Below are 18,319 nucleotides of genomic sequence, written 5' to 3'. Positions count from 1 at the left end.
TTTGGATGATCAAATAAAAAAAATATGAAGTACTTCCAATATGTAGTAGTGTCTTTATTTTTTGGTGTAACTTCACCACTCAATTGTTCCTGCTCTGCCAGAGCATTGTAATGCTGTGGAGAGTGTATGTGCTACTGTAATGCTCTTTTCAAAGAATAAATGAATAATTTTATTTGCAAACAGCAAATGAGTCATTCCAGCACTAAGATTGTAGTGTGTGTGTGTGTGTGTGTGTGTGTGTGTGTATATATATTATATATATGCTGCATGTATGTATGTAGTCAAAAGCTTTTTCGTATTTCAAGCTTTAATTGATAGTTCAAACAAATTAGATATGTAAAGAGTTTATTCATCAAAATATATCCCATCATATTCTATTGTCTGTTGCCATCATGCCAGACACACAATTTCACACCTATACCATTTGGCTGATTTAGAGGCAAAAAGACTCCTTGTACTAGTTTTCAACCTCCTCCACATTTTTGAACCTCTTTCTCAGAGGAAATGAGCCATGGCTTGGAAAAAGTGGTAATCTGATGATGCAAGGTCTGACCTGTAGGCAGGGTGAGGCAGCACTTCCAGCCTCTCAAGTTCCTTAGGTTTCTGTTTGGTCACATTGGCTGTGTGTGCCAGAGCATTGTCATACTGTGGGGAGTGTGTGTGTTCAATTGACCAATGCTGGGTAGTGCACTTTCAAAGCACTACAGCATGACCATTTGGAACAAGCTCAAAGTGCAACACTCTCTTGAAATTTCATCAAGTACACAATATGTAATTTTGGGGCAGTTTGTCTCTTTCCCAGTCAGCAAACATTTTATGTTATGCATTATAAATAGCTAATAATTAATAAATATGTTACAGTCCAGCAGTAAATATTTCATTTAAATGTTCACAAGTGTACTTCAGTTATTATTGACATAGCAGATGAAATACATCTTCATTTACTTTACTAACACCTCATTGCACCAAAGAAACCCCATATTGCAATAATATCAATCTTGTGCTGTAATGTGATCTAAATTAAAACCTATCAAAATTTTATGTTAATCTATATTCCAATCCCCAGTGTAATAATGTTATTCTTTTTAATTCTTCATTATACACATAAAGAATTGAAACAAAGGCCATATATTTGAACCGAAATATGGTAATAAAAGTATTCACTAACCTTACAATGTAATATTGTGCCACCCTTTAACCAAATTCATTGAAATGCCTTTTTAATAAGATATATTAATGGTTTTATTATCATATTTCTATTGAAATACACTGCTTTGTTCCAATTAATCTTTAAAATGATGAAGAATTTAATAAACTGTTTTGTTATTAACTTGGAATTTTTGATGGATGGTTTTTTTAAAACAGGAAGTGTGTATCATGGTACCAATGGTAGTCTCTGGTGAGTTGGTATCAAAATGGTTAAACAGCTCAATAACTGAAGTAATTCTTCCTATTTGGCCCAGTAAAAAAACAGTTCTTCCATATTTAAAGAAATTCAGGTTAAAAAGAAGCAGTTTGAGTTGTTCATTTATTCAAGAACCACAACTTCTTAAATGTAATGGGACTACTAAATGCAACTTTTCCAATTAGTACTGTTCATTAATGTTCATCCATTCAGTATTGTGTTGCAATGTGAGAAACAGAGAAATGAAATATGATTTTGTTGAATTATTGCAGCCAACCACAAAAATGTTCATCGATGGAGAATTTGTGGAGTCCAAGACAAACAAATGGATTGACTTGCATAATCCTGTAAGTACATTTATATTTACACAACTACATACACATGAATATACTGAAACACGTACACACACATGTGCACAACACACACACACACCCACACACACACACACACACACGCATGCAATCAAATACAGTCAGATATGAAAATAGAGAAATGTATATTGTATATAGATAGATACACACAGAATACAAATGAGATACCTGGCTTATACATGAGCAAATGGGGGAGTATCTGTGTAAGTGCTCACTCTGGTAAAAATAGCAGCCAAATTTCCTTCAGCTCACATGCTATTTTAACGAAGTGTTGTCTTAGATATACTGTGTCTGAATAAAAAAACAAGGTTACAATAAAAATGTAAGCTTGATATGAATGGTTCACAACAGATTACACAATCAGACTTAAGTTTGGGTGTTCACATGACATGTTTGTTCACATAGTAATGTGAAACAGTTTTGTGGAACAAAAACGAAAATTTCTCGAATTGTCCTTTTCAAAAGTAAACATTAAATGTTAACAAAAAAAAGAAGAAAAACCAAATCTCGCCATCTCAAATATGGAGTGATACACTGCTGTCATTGTTACCAATGGTTGCCTTACAGAGGATCATGTTTATGTTTCTGTATAATTGCCGTAAAGAAATATTCTTAAAAACAAACATTTAGATCCACTCAAATATGTTTGGGACATGTTTTACAAAGGCTATTTACACTGCTAAATTTGCTAGAACCTTTCTTACCTTTTGGTAACAGGTGCTTAAAAACATTAAATCATTTCAAGGTGTCCTCTCTTGGCGGAATGGTGAGCAAATTTCTCACTCCTTGACAACCATCAGTACCCATGTACCACAAGGAAGACAACTCTTAAATGACTACGGAAACGTTTTTTTAAAATAGTAAATTAACATCAAAATGTGCTGATCATGCATGATGCCAGTCCAGCTAAACAAAATATTGTAGTGGGCACAAGAAAGCAGTGTTGTGAATAAACAAACATTTGTAATAATGTGTAACAGTAACTTCTAACATTTTATTTATATTTTTACTGTGATTATATGGTTGAATCATTCATCTCTTTAGTGAAGAAACGTTTAAATATTTTTACTTCTTTCCACTGAAATTTAATACTAAGACTATTAATGCCGGAGCTTACCTTTTTCTTGTGTAAAGTATATATGTGCGTATGTGGGCATACATAGTGTACTAATAGATCTACCTATATTTAAGTCTATCTCTTTACCTAAATCTATCCATCAATCAAATGAACATATTCTATCTACTTCACAGGCCACAAATGAAGTCATTACACGGGTGCCAGAATCTACCCAGGAGGAGATGAATGCAGCTGTAGAGTCTTGCAAAAAAGCCTTCAGTTCGTGGCGCAACAGTACCATCCTGACTAGACAGCAGTGCATGTTCAATCTCCAGCAACTGATCAAAGACAATATGGTATGTTACTCTGTTGGTGTGTTTTGATAATGGTTGTGTTGACAGTGGTATTCTGTAGCACTAGGTCAGCCCTTACCCACCAGATCTATGATTAAAGGCATTCCAGCTGTGTCCATCCCATCTTTTTTGAGTTTCAAGAACTACATTGTTGGTGTATCTTTTTAATATATTTATCAGTATGGTATGATATAAGGTTGCTTTGGCTGTTATTTATAGCCGGTTGATTTGAATGGTAGACTGTTTGTGTATGTTGTTATTTAGCCTCAGGTGAATCCTGATACAGAGTAATCTTAAAAACAAAACAAAATAAAACAAAAAAAACCTTAGAGTTATACCATCCCATTTTCTTTTCTTTTTTTTTGTTTTAGTCCTAATGTACCCCGTGTTATATTACTAGATGTGCCCAAAGTGGTGAGCTGGTAGAACTGTTAGCATGCTAGACAAAGTGCTTAGCTTCATTTTGTCAGTCTTTACATTCTGAGTTCAAATTCTGCCAAGGTTACATAAAACAGTATATTATGATTTAAAGGAGTTTGATCACTCTTCCTTCATAGAAGCTCCCTCATTATGACTGGTGTTTGTGGAGGTATACCTACAGCTGGTGTTCACGTTTTATTTTATTCAAGTGTTTATTGGAGAACAAGCACCTAAATTTAACCTGGCTTTAAATAAAAGGATTTTGTGATACTTTGTTTTAAATGTTTGTTTTTGTAATTTTTCAGGGAAAGCTGGCAAAAAATATCACTGAAGAGCAAGGGAAAACTCTGGTCGATGCTGAAGGAGATGTTCTTCGAGGTCTACGTAAGTAGTTTCATTGTATACTTGCATGTTGGAGGCGTCTGTAACACTAGTTATCTCTTTTGTTTCCTTGTCTTGAATCATGTCAGAGAATAAGGTTGTCTGTGACTCACTTGGTTTTCACTGCAATTGATATCTTTTTACTGTTTATTTTTTGGATTGCATACTGAAAGTCTTAATACAGAAAGAGTTTACTTCAGAAATTGTCTATGGTTGAGACATTTACCACATCTCATTCAAAGTGTCTTGTTCACATTCCTTGAACTTTAACCTCAAACAAAACTAAAGAACTGGTGCTTAGCAATGTGACAATGCTTAATTTTTTTTGGTGTTGTTTTTCTTGTCACTCTAAGCTTTTAGCATTCAGATTCTTCTGTCAAATGTTCTGGTTATTTATTCATATTGTTCTGAATTAATCATGATATATCTTGTAGCTTTGAAACTTCTATGATGTGATTGTTTATTTGTAGAATGGCATTGAAGGATAGGTGTGAGAGGTCAGATCTGTCTGGCTTGAACATAAAACATAGATACAAACTTTTTACCAGTTCAAATATACTTGAGGCATATTCAAATCCATGCCTCAAACATATTTGAACTAGTAACAAGGTTGTATTTATACACATCACTGCTTAGTGCTGTCACCCCATATAAAACATCAACTATTTGGGATGCTTATGGCCAGTCTAAATGCTAAAAGTATCAGGTCAGCCCTGATTAAGCAAGAATTATGATTAAAGGTATTCCAACCATGACCATCCTATTCTTATTCAGAGATTCTGTGTTTGGGAGTGTGAAATGTGTCCTTCTGTTTTTAAGAAGGTTGTTTGTGGTTCGTAGGATTTAGCTGCTCTTTCTAGTGGGTTGAGCAACAACATAGACACTTTCTCATTGGCTGATTTAAAAATAAAAGATAAGGGCAGAAGACTGAAGTATTAAAATAAATTTGTCTCTATATCTTGTACTGCAGTGATTTTCATCACTTTTCTTTACATATTTTCTGTGACTTGTATACTGACCATCAAGTGTAGTACTGAGCCATTGATTTACTACTAAAATCTTACTTTGAGTTGGTAGTATGGTAGTTAGGGCATGTTTTGTGTAAGGTGATGGTCTTGGTACATGTGTTAGGTGATGTTATAGCAATGAGTGTGTGTTGTGTAAGTTCAGAAGTCTGAAGAAACTGATGGTGGTCTGTACCAGCAACAATTAGCCTATAGATACAAGTATGGCCGCCGAGTGGTAAGAAGTTTGCATCCCTACCACATGGTCTCAGGTTCATTTTCACTGTGTGATGCCTTGGACCAGCCAAAGCTTTGTGAGACAGAAACTAGAGTGACCTCACTGCTTAGATTGAAGATCTGAACTAAATCTTTTAATAAAAATTTACAGTTAAGTAGACTATAAATACTTCAAGGAGTTCAAGGCATACAACATAATAGATGGGTAACAAACTATTGATCCTTAAATCAATAGTGATGCTGCAGTGAGTCTGTCAATTGTATGAGGGTGAGTCAAAAAGTAATGCCATTTTGTTTAGGACAGGTATAATTACCAACACAGGAACATGTATCATACATCAAAATGAAGCTGGCCCTCTGTGGATCACATCCCTACTTCTCAACATAATCACCATTTCTCTCAGTAGCAATGTTCCTCCTTCAAATGAGAGCATATATCCCTGCCCCGTAAAATTCTGTTGACTGTTCTTTGAGCCACTTCCTCGTCACTGGAGTAATGTTTGCCTCTCAAACTCTCTTTCGTAGGGCCAAAGAGATGATAGTCTGAAGGCGCTAAATCTGGTGAGTGCAGGCATTGACCCTGTCAGTCTTGCATTTGGTAGTCAGCTCTCTCGGTACCCAGCAGGCATACACTTTTGAAAAGCCAAGTGATTCAACAATGTTGTAAGCACTTCCATGGATCACTTCAAGGTTTTCTGCCAACTCATCAAGAGTTATGCACTGTCTTCTCTGATCAGAGCTCTGCTTTTGCTTTATTGGTAGGATTCACATAAGCAGGCGGATGGCCAGAACGGGGTTTATCAGCTACACTACTTTTTCGTCTTTCAGACAATGGACCCACCTGCAGACATTGCTATAATCTAAAGTATTGTTCTCAAAGACGATTTTGTAATCGTCGGTGAATGATCGTAGGGGTTTCTCCCTCAGCAACAAGAAATTCAATCACTGCTCTTTGTTTTTGATGTAACTCTAAGGGGGCAGCCATTTCGAATTTTCTTTACCGGTCTAAAAACCTGAAAAGTAAGAAACAGAATATTTCAGAACGTAAATGATATAATCATTTACAACTGGGAAAATTTTCAGTTATTTTTATCAAAAATTTCACATGAAATAAAGAAAATGGCATTACTTTTTGACCTCCCCTCATAGTTGTCAAAGAAGAAACAAAGAACTGTAAATATTAGTTGTACCTAACAGTTTATACAAGATGCTTTGTGTTTTCAAAAAGATCACTTGGATTCAACTTATACTTTTTCTGTCTTATTTCTTAATATATTTAGAGGTTGTTGAAACTTGCTGTAGTTTATCGGCTACGTGCCTTGGTGAAACTTTAACTGGAATTGCCAAAGACATGGATACTATGACTATTCGAGAACCTCTTGGAGTTTGTGCTGGAATCACACCATTTAATTTCCCTGCTATGATACCTTTGTGGGTAAGTAAAGTTTTTTGAAGTTACTTAGAAGATGAAGTGGTTTTGGATATTGCTCCAGAATGTATGGCACCTTTTGTTATCTCTGCATCTGTATAGTAAAATTATTGATACAAAAATCATTGTGTTCATCATACTTGATGGCATGTTTAGCAAAGTTATTCAGCTATGCATTATGTTCTCACTCTGTCATCCTTTAGCATTTAAACCTCCCACATCTGGTCCAAATATTCTACCTCCTTTATGTTCAAACTAGTTAGATCTAACCTCTCACATCTATCTGACAAAGCTATGAGATAATGCATGATGAATTCAAAAGAATGTGCATAAATATGTATTACATTTGACAGCATAGTTTGAATGCTAAAGGGTTAGATGTCTCAGAGAAATAACTATTGGGTTGTCTGGAAAGTTTGTGCCGATTTATAGTAGCTTACCTTTCGACTTATTTGCCATGAAACCACCTCAATTCTGCGAAGAGGGTATTTTCATGTTAAAGAAAAGATGGAGACACATTGTGCAACAAAATGGTTCGTATTTGGTTGATTAAAAATGTAATGGCAAGTATTTATTGACCTTTTTCTTTCCTTTAAAAATCGGCACGGACTTTCTGGACAATCTAATATATAAATTTTCTTCACGTGACCTTTGTAATTGTGCAGTTCCAAGTTGTAATCAAAGAATAATCTCTACTTATACATATTTTTCAAATGATGAAACACAAAGTAGATAAAGCTATAAATAATAGCTTGTAAATATTTGGTTAAAAAAATCCTTTGGATTGAAAAAGTTGAAGGCTGCTCAAAATTAGTGCATGAATATAAAATCTTATAAAGTTTGATACCTTTGTAGTTATTTTTTTTTAATCACTGAAGTTTTCTTTTCAATGTTCTCCATTGTTAGATGTTCCCAATTGCCTTAACCTGTGGTAACACCATGCTTATTAAACCCTCTGAGCGAGATCCAGGAGCTTGTATGATTCTCATGGAATTGGCAAAACAAGCAGGCTTTCCTGATGGTGTTGTGAATGTTATCCATGGACAACATGACTGTAAGTAAAAAGGAAAAAATCAGTTCTCTTTCTCCACCAGTTCCCTTGAACAAATTAATTTAAAATAAATTTTTAATCCGTTTATGTGAAAGAAAGGTCTAAACCTATAGCTTCTTTTGGCCCCTTTCAGTTAAGAGACAAGGATAATGTAGAGAAAACGTAGTCGGGTTGGTGTAGGTTTTATTCAATTTACAAAATTCATTAGTAATGGTAAGAAGGACATTACATCATCATCTACATTTAATGTCCATTTTCCATGCAGGCATGAGTTGGATGGCTTGCCAGGAACTGGCAAGGCCTGGGGCTGCACATGTTCCATAGTCTGTTTTGGCTTGGTTTCTACAGCTGGATGCCTTTCCTAATGCCAACCAAAAGATAGGAAGATGGAGAGTGCCTATGTCTTGGCATGGCTGCCTAGATTGTTGAGTTTGATGCAGTTGATGTTTAGCTGTAATCACTATTTTATCATCATTTTAGTATCCACATTTTTATGCTTACATGGGTCAGGTGGAATTTGTTGAGGCAGTTTTTCTATTAATGCCTTTCCTGTTGTCAACCTCGCTGTTTCTAAACAAGCTAATACTTCCTCATGGCCAGTGTTTTCATGGATGATTGTAAACAAGACACAGCTTGTGTTATGATAACACCTGCAATTATTTCATGATACCAACACAAAGAGACACACTCAAAATTGTGTGTGTATATATATATATATATATATATATACACTCTTTCTTTTACTTGTTTCAGTCATTTGACTGCAGCCATGCTGGAGCATCGCTTTAAAGGTTTTGTTTTTGTTTTTTTAGTCTAAGAAATTGACCCTAGGACTTATTTTTGTAAGCCTAGTACTTATGCTATCAATCTCTTTTGCCGTACTGCTAAGTTATGAGGACTTAAATACACTAAAGTCGGTTGTCAAGCGGTGGTGGGGACATAAACACAGAGCCAAAGACACACACACAAAAATATATAAAGAGTTATTGTTGAAGGCTATTTCCTTTACCAAGGGCTTCACAGTTATTATAGTGAGGTTAGAGTGATAATGCATGCCAGGAAGACAGTGCTGTTCGGCAAAGATTCGAGGGCTCATTAGATGTAGCTATGGGAGCATATGACAACACTTATGTCTGTGATCTTATCAGACTGTACACCCTGAACATCTCTTTGGCCTCTACAGAGATGACACCCTATCCACCTCAAGTGGAGCCAACAGCCACACATTAGATAAACTTAGAAAGGACCTAATTAGCACCCTCAATGGTCTCAAGATCACCATTGAGACTAATCTTACCACAGTAGATTTCTTAGATGTTACTTTAGATCTGAGCTCTGGTACATACAGGCCCTATCACAAGCAAAACAAGAGACTGTCTTATATTAGCACAGCCTCCTGTCACCCTGTCTATAGTTTTCAAGAACCTAGTGAAAGGTCTAGCAAGAGGATCTCAAATCTCTCCTCGAGCCAAGATATCTTTGACGCTACTGCGCCCTACTACAATGAGGCACTGGCCTTGAGTGGATTTAAGGACCGCATCTCTTACATGCCTGGCCCTAACCCCCAGAAAAGGAAGCACCACAGAAATGTCATTTGGTTTATTCCACCCTTCTCACTCAATGTCAAGACTTGTGTGAGAAAGATTTTCCTTAGATTGATAGACAAACATTTCACACATACACACACATAGATACAGGCATAACTTTAGTCTCCTTTAGTTGTGCACCTAACATAAAAAAAAAACATTTTAACAAGTACCCACAATTCAAGGGTAGCATTGATTAAAGAGTTCTAATTAAGAAACCGTTCTCTCCTAATGATAAAACGTCATTTCCTGAAACATGTTTGATGTCGCATGGTGTCACATGATGACGGAGTGTCCTGAATCCAAAGAGATGAACTCAATATCTTGTGTGGCCACCATTAGCATTGATTACCACCAGGTATCTTCTGTACATCGAATGCACCAAATGATTGATGAAGGCCATGGGGATAGCAACCCACACTCTGTTAAAAATTACAGTGAGCTGTGCCGCAGTTGTTGACTTTGGACGGCTGTCATTTAGCCCTCTTTGGATTTCGCTTCACAGGTGCTCTACGAGGTTCAAGTCCAGACCTAGAGCAGGCGATGGCAGTGTCTGGATGTTGTGCTGTTGGAGGAAGTCTGTTGTCAACCTAGCAGTATGGGCATAGGCATTGACTTGTTAGAACATGTGATTCTGATGACAGGCAAAGTATTGCACAATGTTAGGCCTCAACACTTGGTCAATGTAGCAAGCAGCGGTTACTACATTGCCCTGGCCTTGGCCAATGTTTTGGAAGACCACCGATCCAAGCTTCTGGTTGAGTGCAATCCCACCCCATACCATGATGCTCTGTCCTCTCCAGAAGTCTCTCTCCACCACACAGCCATCGGCATGACATTAACCCCTTCTTCTCCAAACCCTAGCTCTTCCATCTACCACAGAAATGCAATATTGATTTTTGTCAGTGAAAACTACAGTCCTCCACTGCTGATACTGCCAGTTCTGACATTTTTGAGCCCACTGCAGACGTGCCCGTTGATGATGATCTGTGAGGATGGTGCCCCTAGCTAGATGTTGACAAGACAAATTGAAAGATCTCAGTTGGTGGTGAACTGTCTCTGCACAAATAGGTTTGTGATGAATCCCTATGGTCTGCCTGGCTGATTCTGTTGCTCTCCAGAATTGGTTCTGCAAGTGCTGTCAGTGCAGGTGGCAATCTTGATGTGCCATTGTAACCCTTGGTTGGCCACTGCATGATTGATCGTCCTTGTTGTTTGTGGCATTGTATCGTACCCTCAGCCGCTCAGTTGTCCGAATACTGCAGTTCAAGTCATTAGCAATGACCCATGGACATTGATCAGCATGAAGACATCCGATAGCTTGCTCCCTCTGATTTTGTGTCAGTCTTGGTATGCTTGCTGCGTTCAGGAAATGAATGACAGGCTGGTAAATTTGGGTGCCTTTTATACCCAATGAGTCAACGTTTTGCATGTGCATCATGCTTTTCATAAAGATGTGTTCATGAGCATTACCATGTTCACGAAAAGTGAACGAGTTTGAACCCCTCATGCAATCCTTTTGTTTTCAAAAGAGAGTGGTGTTGTAGGTCAGTGACATCTGATGTCAGATTACCTAGAAATGCGATAAATCCATATAATCTCAATAGTGTGTGAAACAAGTAATCTTTTACAGTGTGACATTTCTTTTGTAGTTCAGGATATATATACACACATATATTTATTAATGGGTTAAGGCTACTGTTGGTTTCATGTTAAGAGAAGTCCTTCAACAGTTATCAAGCCTGTCACATGGGTCATGGAGGTGAACACCGATGTTCCATGTGATACACTTGATAATTATTGAGGAACTTCCTCTAACATGAAACCAATGATAACCTTAACCTATAAATGAAGTATTTTATCACAAATCCATGCTTGTAGCTATGCTATGCCTCAAATTGTTTCAATAAATGGAAATATATAAAATTTTGCAAAGCCCATTCTATTCATGCTGGCTTTTTAAAATGGATGTAAAACAGTTAAAAAGAAATGAATAGATTTTAAAATTTTTCTGAAAGTTTTTATTTTATATTTTCAGCTGTAAACTTTATCTGTGATCACCCTGATATTAGAGCTATATCCTTTGTAGGATCAGATCAAGCTGTAAGTTACTATTTGTGCATATAAAGAGATCTGTATATATGGCATGTAAAGATTTTAAAAATTTATTTTACTGTTCAATTTGTTTATTTCAGTTAAAAATGATTCTTTGAATTTCTGTGTGTATAACCAATGTTAGAAATTTTGTTTCTAACATTATTAGAAATTAGTTTTACAATGTTTCTGACACAATACAAACTACTGGTGACAGGATATACTATAGACCACTATCCAGTAGAAAGTCTTATTTAGTTTCACCCAGACCTGTGAGAGGTGAGTTTTACTTGGCAAGTGAAATAAAATCATGCATACAGTTTGATATCTTTTATGTAATAAAATAGGTGTTTTTTTTTCTGTTTCTTCTGTAACAGGGTAATTACATCTATGACAGGGGAACCAAAAATGGCAAGAGAGTTCAATCAAATATGGTGAGTTAGTTTTTTTCTATTTTTTTTTTCTTTCAAAGTACTCTGTGTGTGTGTGTGTGTGTGTGTTGTTAGTGTAATGTGTTTGACTTTGAATGTGTGTCAATATGTCTGTCAGCATGTATGTACTGTTGATTTAGTATATCTGTATCTCCTAGATTTAAACATGTCTGTCATTGTTGTAATGAAATTTGATGTTGTTGTGTAATCATATCTTATTGCAAATATTTTACACTTGACTGCCTTTACTCATCATTATCGTCATCATTTAACATCTGCTTTCCATGCTGGCATGGGTTGGATGGTTTGACTGAGGGCTGACAAGCCAGAAGGCTGCATCAGGTTCCAATCTGATCTGGCAAAGTTTCTACAGCTGGATGCCCTTCCTAATGCCAACCACTCACTTGCAGTATAGTGGGTGCATTTTACGTGTCACCAACAAGGGAGCCAGTCAGGCAGCACTGGCAATGACCACACTCGAATGGTGCTTTTTTATGTGCTATTTATTGACATACAAGAGTATGGTGCATTGTTAGCAAAACCAAATTTTATGTCTTTCTAGGTCATCACTTATATTGTTATGCTCTTGGAACAGGTCCCTATCTTTACCTAATTTGGACAAAAGCTAAACTCAGCTATTTTCTGTAGATCTGGAAACCTATTATAGATGATTCTCAATGATGACTTCTTCATTTAACAAATTTTTTTCTCATAGTGTAAAGCCTTATATTCTTCCAGTTATCATTCCAGTAAACTTGTCTCCCAACTCCAATAGTCAAATTTTTTCTCCAATAAAATTTAATTCCTCCATTCCAATGTTTTATATTGTTTTATTCTTATGGCATTTACTACAAATTTTTCTCCTATATTCTTTGACTCAATGAACTTTTGTTTGACGGCCCTTTTCCTCTAATGCTTTATTTCAAGGCCCCTACCTCAACACTCTTTAATCTTATTTCCTGTGCTTCAATTTCATTTTCTCCCTTGTGTTTTTCTTTTTAATTTTTTTTTTTTTTTGTCAATATGGTGGATGAATGTTAAGATTTTTTTTTAATATGAAATATCATCACGAACCACTGTACAATCATTTAGTGATTTCCAGTGAAACCTAACACAACCATATGTTTCTTATTTGTTTCTTCTTAACTTAAGAAACAAGACTGCTTTTTAGTGTTTGAAATGTCACCTACATCAATCTGGTAGTAAGTCAGAAAGAGATCCAAATGACTTGAGATATAATACTTAGATTTCAATCTGATATTATGTTTGCCTTCTCATCTTGGTTCTGGAAAAAATGAACAAACTGACTGGATAAGAATGCTGAAATCTAATAAAGCTTATGAAATGGAATCACACTGAGTATATACGTATGATATATGATACATATTATTTTCTAGTAAAAAATGTACTTAAAGACAAAAGCAACAATATAGTACATATAATATTGCCTATATGACAAACATTCAAAATGGTTAATAAAACAGGATTCTAAACAAGTTCTTAAAATAATTTTTTTTAATGTGTATGTGTGTGTGAATCATAGCTATAAGAAATGAAAATTTTTTTCAATATTTACATCTACACTATATTTCAATTAGTTTGTTTGCCAATCATCATCATCATCAGTCTTATTAATGGAGATATGCATATAGTGGCTGAGTGGTTAAGAATTTTTTTGCTCTGTTTTTGTTTAAAATCTCTTAATTTCTTTTCTTTTCAGGGAGCAAAGAATCATGGTGTCATCATGCCTGATGCAAACAAAGAAATGACATTAAACCAGGTAATAATAATAATAATCCTTTCTACTATAGGCACAAGGCAATTACATAGACCCCAGTGCTCAACTGGTACTTAATTCATTGATTCTGAAAGGATGAAAGACAAAGTTGACCCTGGTAATGCAATTGTAGTGTGGCCAAATTTGAACTCAGAACATAGAGTTGATTGAAATATTGTGTGACCTTTTGCTCAATGTACTAAGGATTCTGCCATTCCATCGGCCCAAAAATAATAATAATTGTACTAGTTCAAGTACAAGGTCAGCAATTTTTTATGGTTGGGGGTTAGCTGATGCTGTTGACACCAAAACTAGATTGGTACTTTAATGACTGCAGAGGGACAAAAGTCCTTGTTGAACTCTCAACATAAAGAGCTAGAACAGATATCATATGACTTTGTATTTATTCTCATCTGCAAATGGTATTATCCCAATCTAAAAATAGTTTTACTCCAGTCTGCAAATGGGATTTTCTTAGATTTTCAAATATTATCCTAGATCGGCAAATGACATTATTCTAATTTAAGACTGGCAGAATTCCTGCACTACAAGCAGCAGTGTTTCCATACCACAAGTGGTAGCATTTGCATAGGCAACATTATTGCTACACTACAATTGCATTACCATTGTTCAAATGGAATAATTCCCATGTTATGCAAAATTCTCACACAACAGTCACCTTCCTCCACTCCTGATTGTTTTATTTCCTAATTCTTCTTGTAGCTTGTTGGCGCTGCATTTGGTGCAGCTGGTCAGCGATGCATGGCATTAACAACTGCAGTGTTTGTTGGAGAATCCAAGGAATGGATTTCAGAATTAGTAGAAAAGGCCAAAAAACTGAAAGTTAATGCAGGTAAATAAATTCATATTTTTTCAGTTATAATTTGTTTTATTTTGAATGTTTCTTTTATATCAGATTTTTTTTGTCTCCTTTTTAAAAACAAAATCATTTGTAATTTTAATTTGAGAACAATATATGTTCATGAAAAATTAAAACTGTGTGTGATCTGGTGTAGAAATTGAACTTTCTGAATTTCAAAATTTAATGCTCTATGGCATAAAGATTGTGTTATCCACACTCTCCAAATTGTGTAACTGAGTGTAGAGTTTCCATGTTGGCATGGGTTGGGTGGTTTGACTGATGGCTGGTGAGCCAGAAGGCTGCATCAAGCTCCAATCCAATCTGGCAATGTTTCTACAGCTGGATGCCCTTCTTAATGGCAACCACTCCGAGAGTGTAGTGGGTGCTTTTTATGTGCCACCAGCACAGGAGCCAGTAAGGCAGGCCTGGCAACGATCACATTTGGATAGTGCTTTTTATGTGCTACTGACACAGGACCAGTCAGGTGGCACTGGCATCGACCATGCTTGAATGGTGCTCTTTACATGCCACTGGCATGGGTGCCAATCAAGCGGTACTGTAATCGGCCATGATGACGACTTCACTTGCTCCTACAGGTCTTTGCAAGCGTAGTTTATTGCCAATGGGCTGGTTATGCTGCACTGGTATAGGCCATGGTTATGATCTCACTTGGCTTGCCGGGTCTTCTCAAGCACAGCATATCTCCAAAGGTCTCAGTCACTTGTCATTGCCTCCGTGAGGCCCATTGTTTGAAGGTCGTGCTTCAACACCTCATGCAAAGTCTTGCTGGGTTTACTTCTTCCACAGGTTCCCTCTGCTGCTAAGGTGTGACACTTTTTCACGCAGCTATCCTCATCCATACACAATACATGACAATACCAGTGCAATCGTCTCTCTTGCACACCACATCTGATCCTTCTTATGTCCAACTTTTCTCTCAGAGCACTTACGCTGTTGTGTATGCACACTGACATTGCACATCCAGCGCAGCATGCAAGCTTCATTCCTTGCAAGCTTACGCATGTCCTCAGTAGTCACAGCCCATATTTCACTGCCATGTAGCATGGCTGTTTACACACATGTCATATAGTCTGCCTTTTACTCTGAGCGAGAGGCCCTTTGTCACCAGCAGAGGTAGGAGCTCTCAGAACTTTGCCCAGGCTATTCTTATTTTAGAAGCTATACTCGCAGAACAATCACCCCCACTACTGACTTCATCACCTAGGTAACGGAAGTTATCAACTACTTGTAGTTTTTCCCTGGCATGTGATGGAAGCTGTTTTCTGGACAGTGTTTTCAGTGTTTATTACCCCTGAGCATTTGCCACACACAAAAACTATCTTCCCAGTTAGCCTTCTTTTGATATTGCTGCACCTCTTATGCATCCATAGCTTACACCAGGTATATCTTATGCCTTTTCTATAGATTGAGCAGGGCCATCTACCTGAAGGGATTTGTAGTTTGTCTGCTGGTTTTTGCTAGATTGACTCTAAGACCTTTTGATTCTAGACCTTGCTTCCACACCTGAAAATTCTCCTCTTGTTCTGATAGTGACTCAGCTATTAGAGTAAGGCCATCAGCATAGAGAAGCTCCTAGGTGCATCCTATCTTGAATTCCTGTGTTATTGCCTGGAGGACTATGATGAATAAGAGGGGTTGAGGACTGATCCTTGGTGGAACCCTACTCCTACCTGGAATTCCTCACTGTACTCGTTGCCAACCTTCACCTTACTGACAGCATCCCTGTACATAGCTCTCACTAACCACTCATCTATCCTTAGTTTCCGCATTGACCATCAGATAAGGAATTGGGGGACCCTGCCAAAGGCTTTCTCCATGTCAATGTAAGCCAGGTACAGAGGTTTATCTTTGGCTAGGTATTTCTCCTGCAGCTGTCTTACCAGAAATACAGCATCAGTGGTGCTTTTCCCTGGCACAAACCCAAACTGCATCTTGTCTAGACTGGCTCTCTCCCTAATTAGTTGGGCTATGACCCTCTCCATGCCTTTCATTACCTGATCCAACAACTTGATACCTGTATAATTATTCATATCTAATGCATCACCTTTACCTTTGTAACAGTTGACTATGGTGCTGTTACATCAGTCATTGAGTATGACTCCTTCATGTATCACCTAATTGACTATATGGGTGACTAAACTATAGCTGACACCGCCAGATATTTCAAACATCTCTGCGGTGATTCCTGATGGGCTGAGGGCTTTCCCTGTCTTCATACCCTTAATTGCTTTATCTACCAAGGTAGATAGCTGGTCCCTATGTTGGGCTGATATTTTGAACTCTCCCATTCATTTGCTTCCTTTAGCAACCTTTTCTAGTGGTGTCTCCAAGTCTCTCCTTGCAGCCTCATTAAATGCAAGTGAGCCATCATCCATGTGGACACATTTCTCTCCTATGACATCACGATTCTCTCTCACACACTGTCTTGCAACATGAAACACTTCAAGTCTTTAGTCCTCATGATGCAGAACATTGGCAAATTTTTTCTTATCTGTTTCCCCTCTGGCTAAGTAAACCTGTCTCCTAGCTTCCCTTCTGGCAATCTGATACAATTCCCTGCTGCCACCATTCTTCCAATGCCTGTTTCTTCTATGCCTGTTTCTTTGGTCCTGTCAACTACATTGTTCCACCACCATGTTAACTTGGGTCAAGAGGGGACTTTGCACAATCCACTGATCTGGTCAGTAGCCCTCAATAGATTGTCCCACAGAAACCTCCAGTTGTCTTCCACATCATGTGATGCTATACCCTCCTCTTTTTTGTCAAAAGCTTCAAGTAATACATTTCTAAATATCTGTCAATTCAGAGGATCCTTAAACTTCCAGACCCTTCTTCTCCATGCTGGCCATCATCTGGGCATCTATTTAGCCCTGATCCTGAAGTTGCTAACTAGTAATCTATGTTGTGGGGTGCATTCTTTACCTGGGAAGGTCTTGGCATTTATAAGTAGCCATCTTTCTTGTTTACTGGCGAGGATGTAATCAACTTGACTAGTGTGTCCACTAGATCGGTAGGTGAATAGGTGGCTGGCAGGTTTCCTGAAGTTAGTATTACAAACCATAAGATCATCTGTATCGCAGAACTCTAGCAGCCTGGTTCCCTCATCATTGTGGGAACCAAAACCATAGCCTCCATGTACGCCATGGAAGTCCCCTGCATGTTGTCCAACATGCCCATTGAAGTCGCCAACTACAAAGACAAGGTCCCTGTCATTTGTTGACAAGGTAGTTTGCAAGTGATATTTATTCTCATCTCAAGCATGTTTTGAGTCATCACATATTAGAATGTGTTAAAGTTTAACATTTGGACAAGCTGTATCTAGTGTACTGAATTTCCTTATAGACAGAAGTTCCCATCATTGATATGACATTGTAGATATATTTATTTAATTTTTTTTCTTTAGGTCATGAACCTGGTGCTGACCTTGGACCATTAATTTCTCCTGAATCAAAGAATCGTGTCTGTGATCTTATCGAATCTGGTGCTAAAGATGGTGCTGATGTTCTGCTAGATGGCCGAAATATCAAAGTCCCTGGATATGAAAAGGGAAACTTTGTGGGGCCCTCTATCCTTCACAATGTTACGGTGTGAATATTTCTAATGCTTTACAAACATACATAATCTAACAAAGCAATGTAGAATTCGTTTTTGCTTCCACCTTCCTGTTTTGTCATACAATAACTCTGCAAATATTTAGATAATTCTCAATTTTAATGTATTTTGACTGACATACAGCAGCAACTGAGACTACATATTGGATTGTAATAATGGAATAAGCAAATGTGCTTCAAGAGGAAACAGCTAGGATTTACTCTAACTACTTTTATTTTATATATATAT

The 18,319-nt window shown here is 37.2% G+C and overlaps 1 protein-coding gene across 1 annotated transcript in view; it reads left to right on the top strand.

The window, feature by feature from the left end:
- LOC106879407 (probable methylmalonate-semialdehyde dehydrogenase [acylating], mitochondrial) overlaps positions 1 to 18,319 on the top strand; it is a 32,030-nt gene that overhangs the window by 11,079 nt on the left and 2,632 nt on the right. Inside the window, exons 3-12 of the mRNA XM_014928964.2 lie at positions 1,678 to 1,752; positions 3,028 to 3,189; positions 3,912 to 3,990; positions 6,509 to 6,663; positions 7,564 to 7,711; positions 11,333 to 11,397; positions 11,766 to 11,822; positions 13,540 to 13,599; positions 14,320 to 14,449; positions 17,883 to 18,064. Of these exons, the coding sequence (XP_014784450.1) occupies positions 1,678 to 1,752; positions 3,028 to 3,189; positions 3,912 to 3,990; positions 6,509 to 6,663; positions 7,564 to 7,711; positions 11,333 to 11,397; positions 11,766 to 11,822; positions 13,540 to 13,599; positions 14,320 to 14,449; positions 17,883 to 18,064 (1,113 nt within the window). The remainder of the gene's footprint in view (positions 1 to 1,677; positions 1,753 to 3,027; positions 3,190 to 3,911; positions 3,991 to 6,508; positions 6,664 to 7,563; positions 7,712 to 11,332; positions 11,398 to 11,765; positions 11,823 to 13,539; positions 13,600 to 14,319; positions 14,450 to 17,882; positions 18,065 to 18,319) is intronic.

This window comes from Octopus bimaculoides, chromosome 11 (assembly GCF_001194135.2).
Source record: "Octopus bimaculoides isolate UCB-OBI-ISO-001 chromosome 11, ASM119413v2, whole genome shotgun sequence".
Lineage (NCBI taxonomy): Eukaryota > Metazoa > Mollusca > Cephalopoda > Octopoda > Octopodidae > Octopus > Octopus bimaculoides.
The sequence above is the reverse complement of the archived record's forward strand: the minus strand, read 5'-3'. Positions and strand labels throughout refer to the sequence as shown.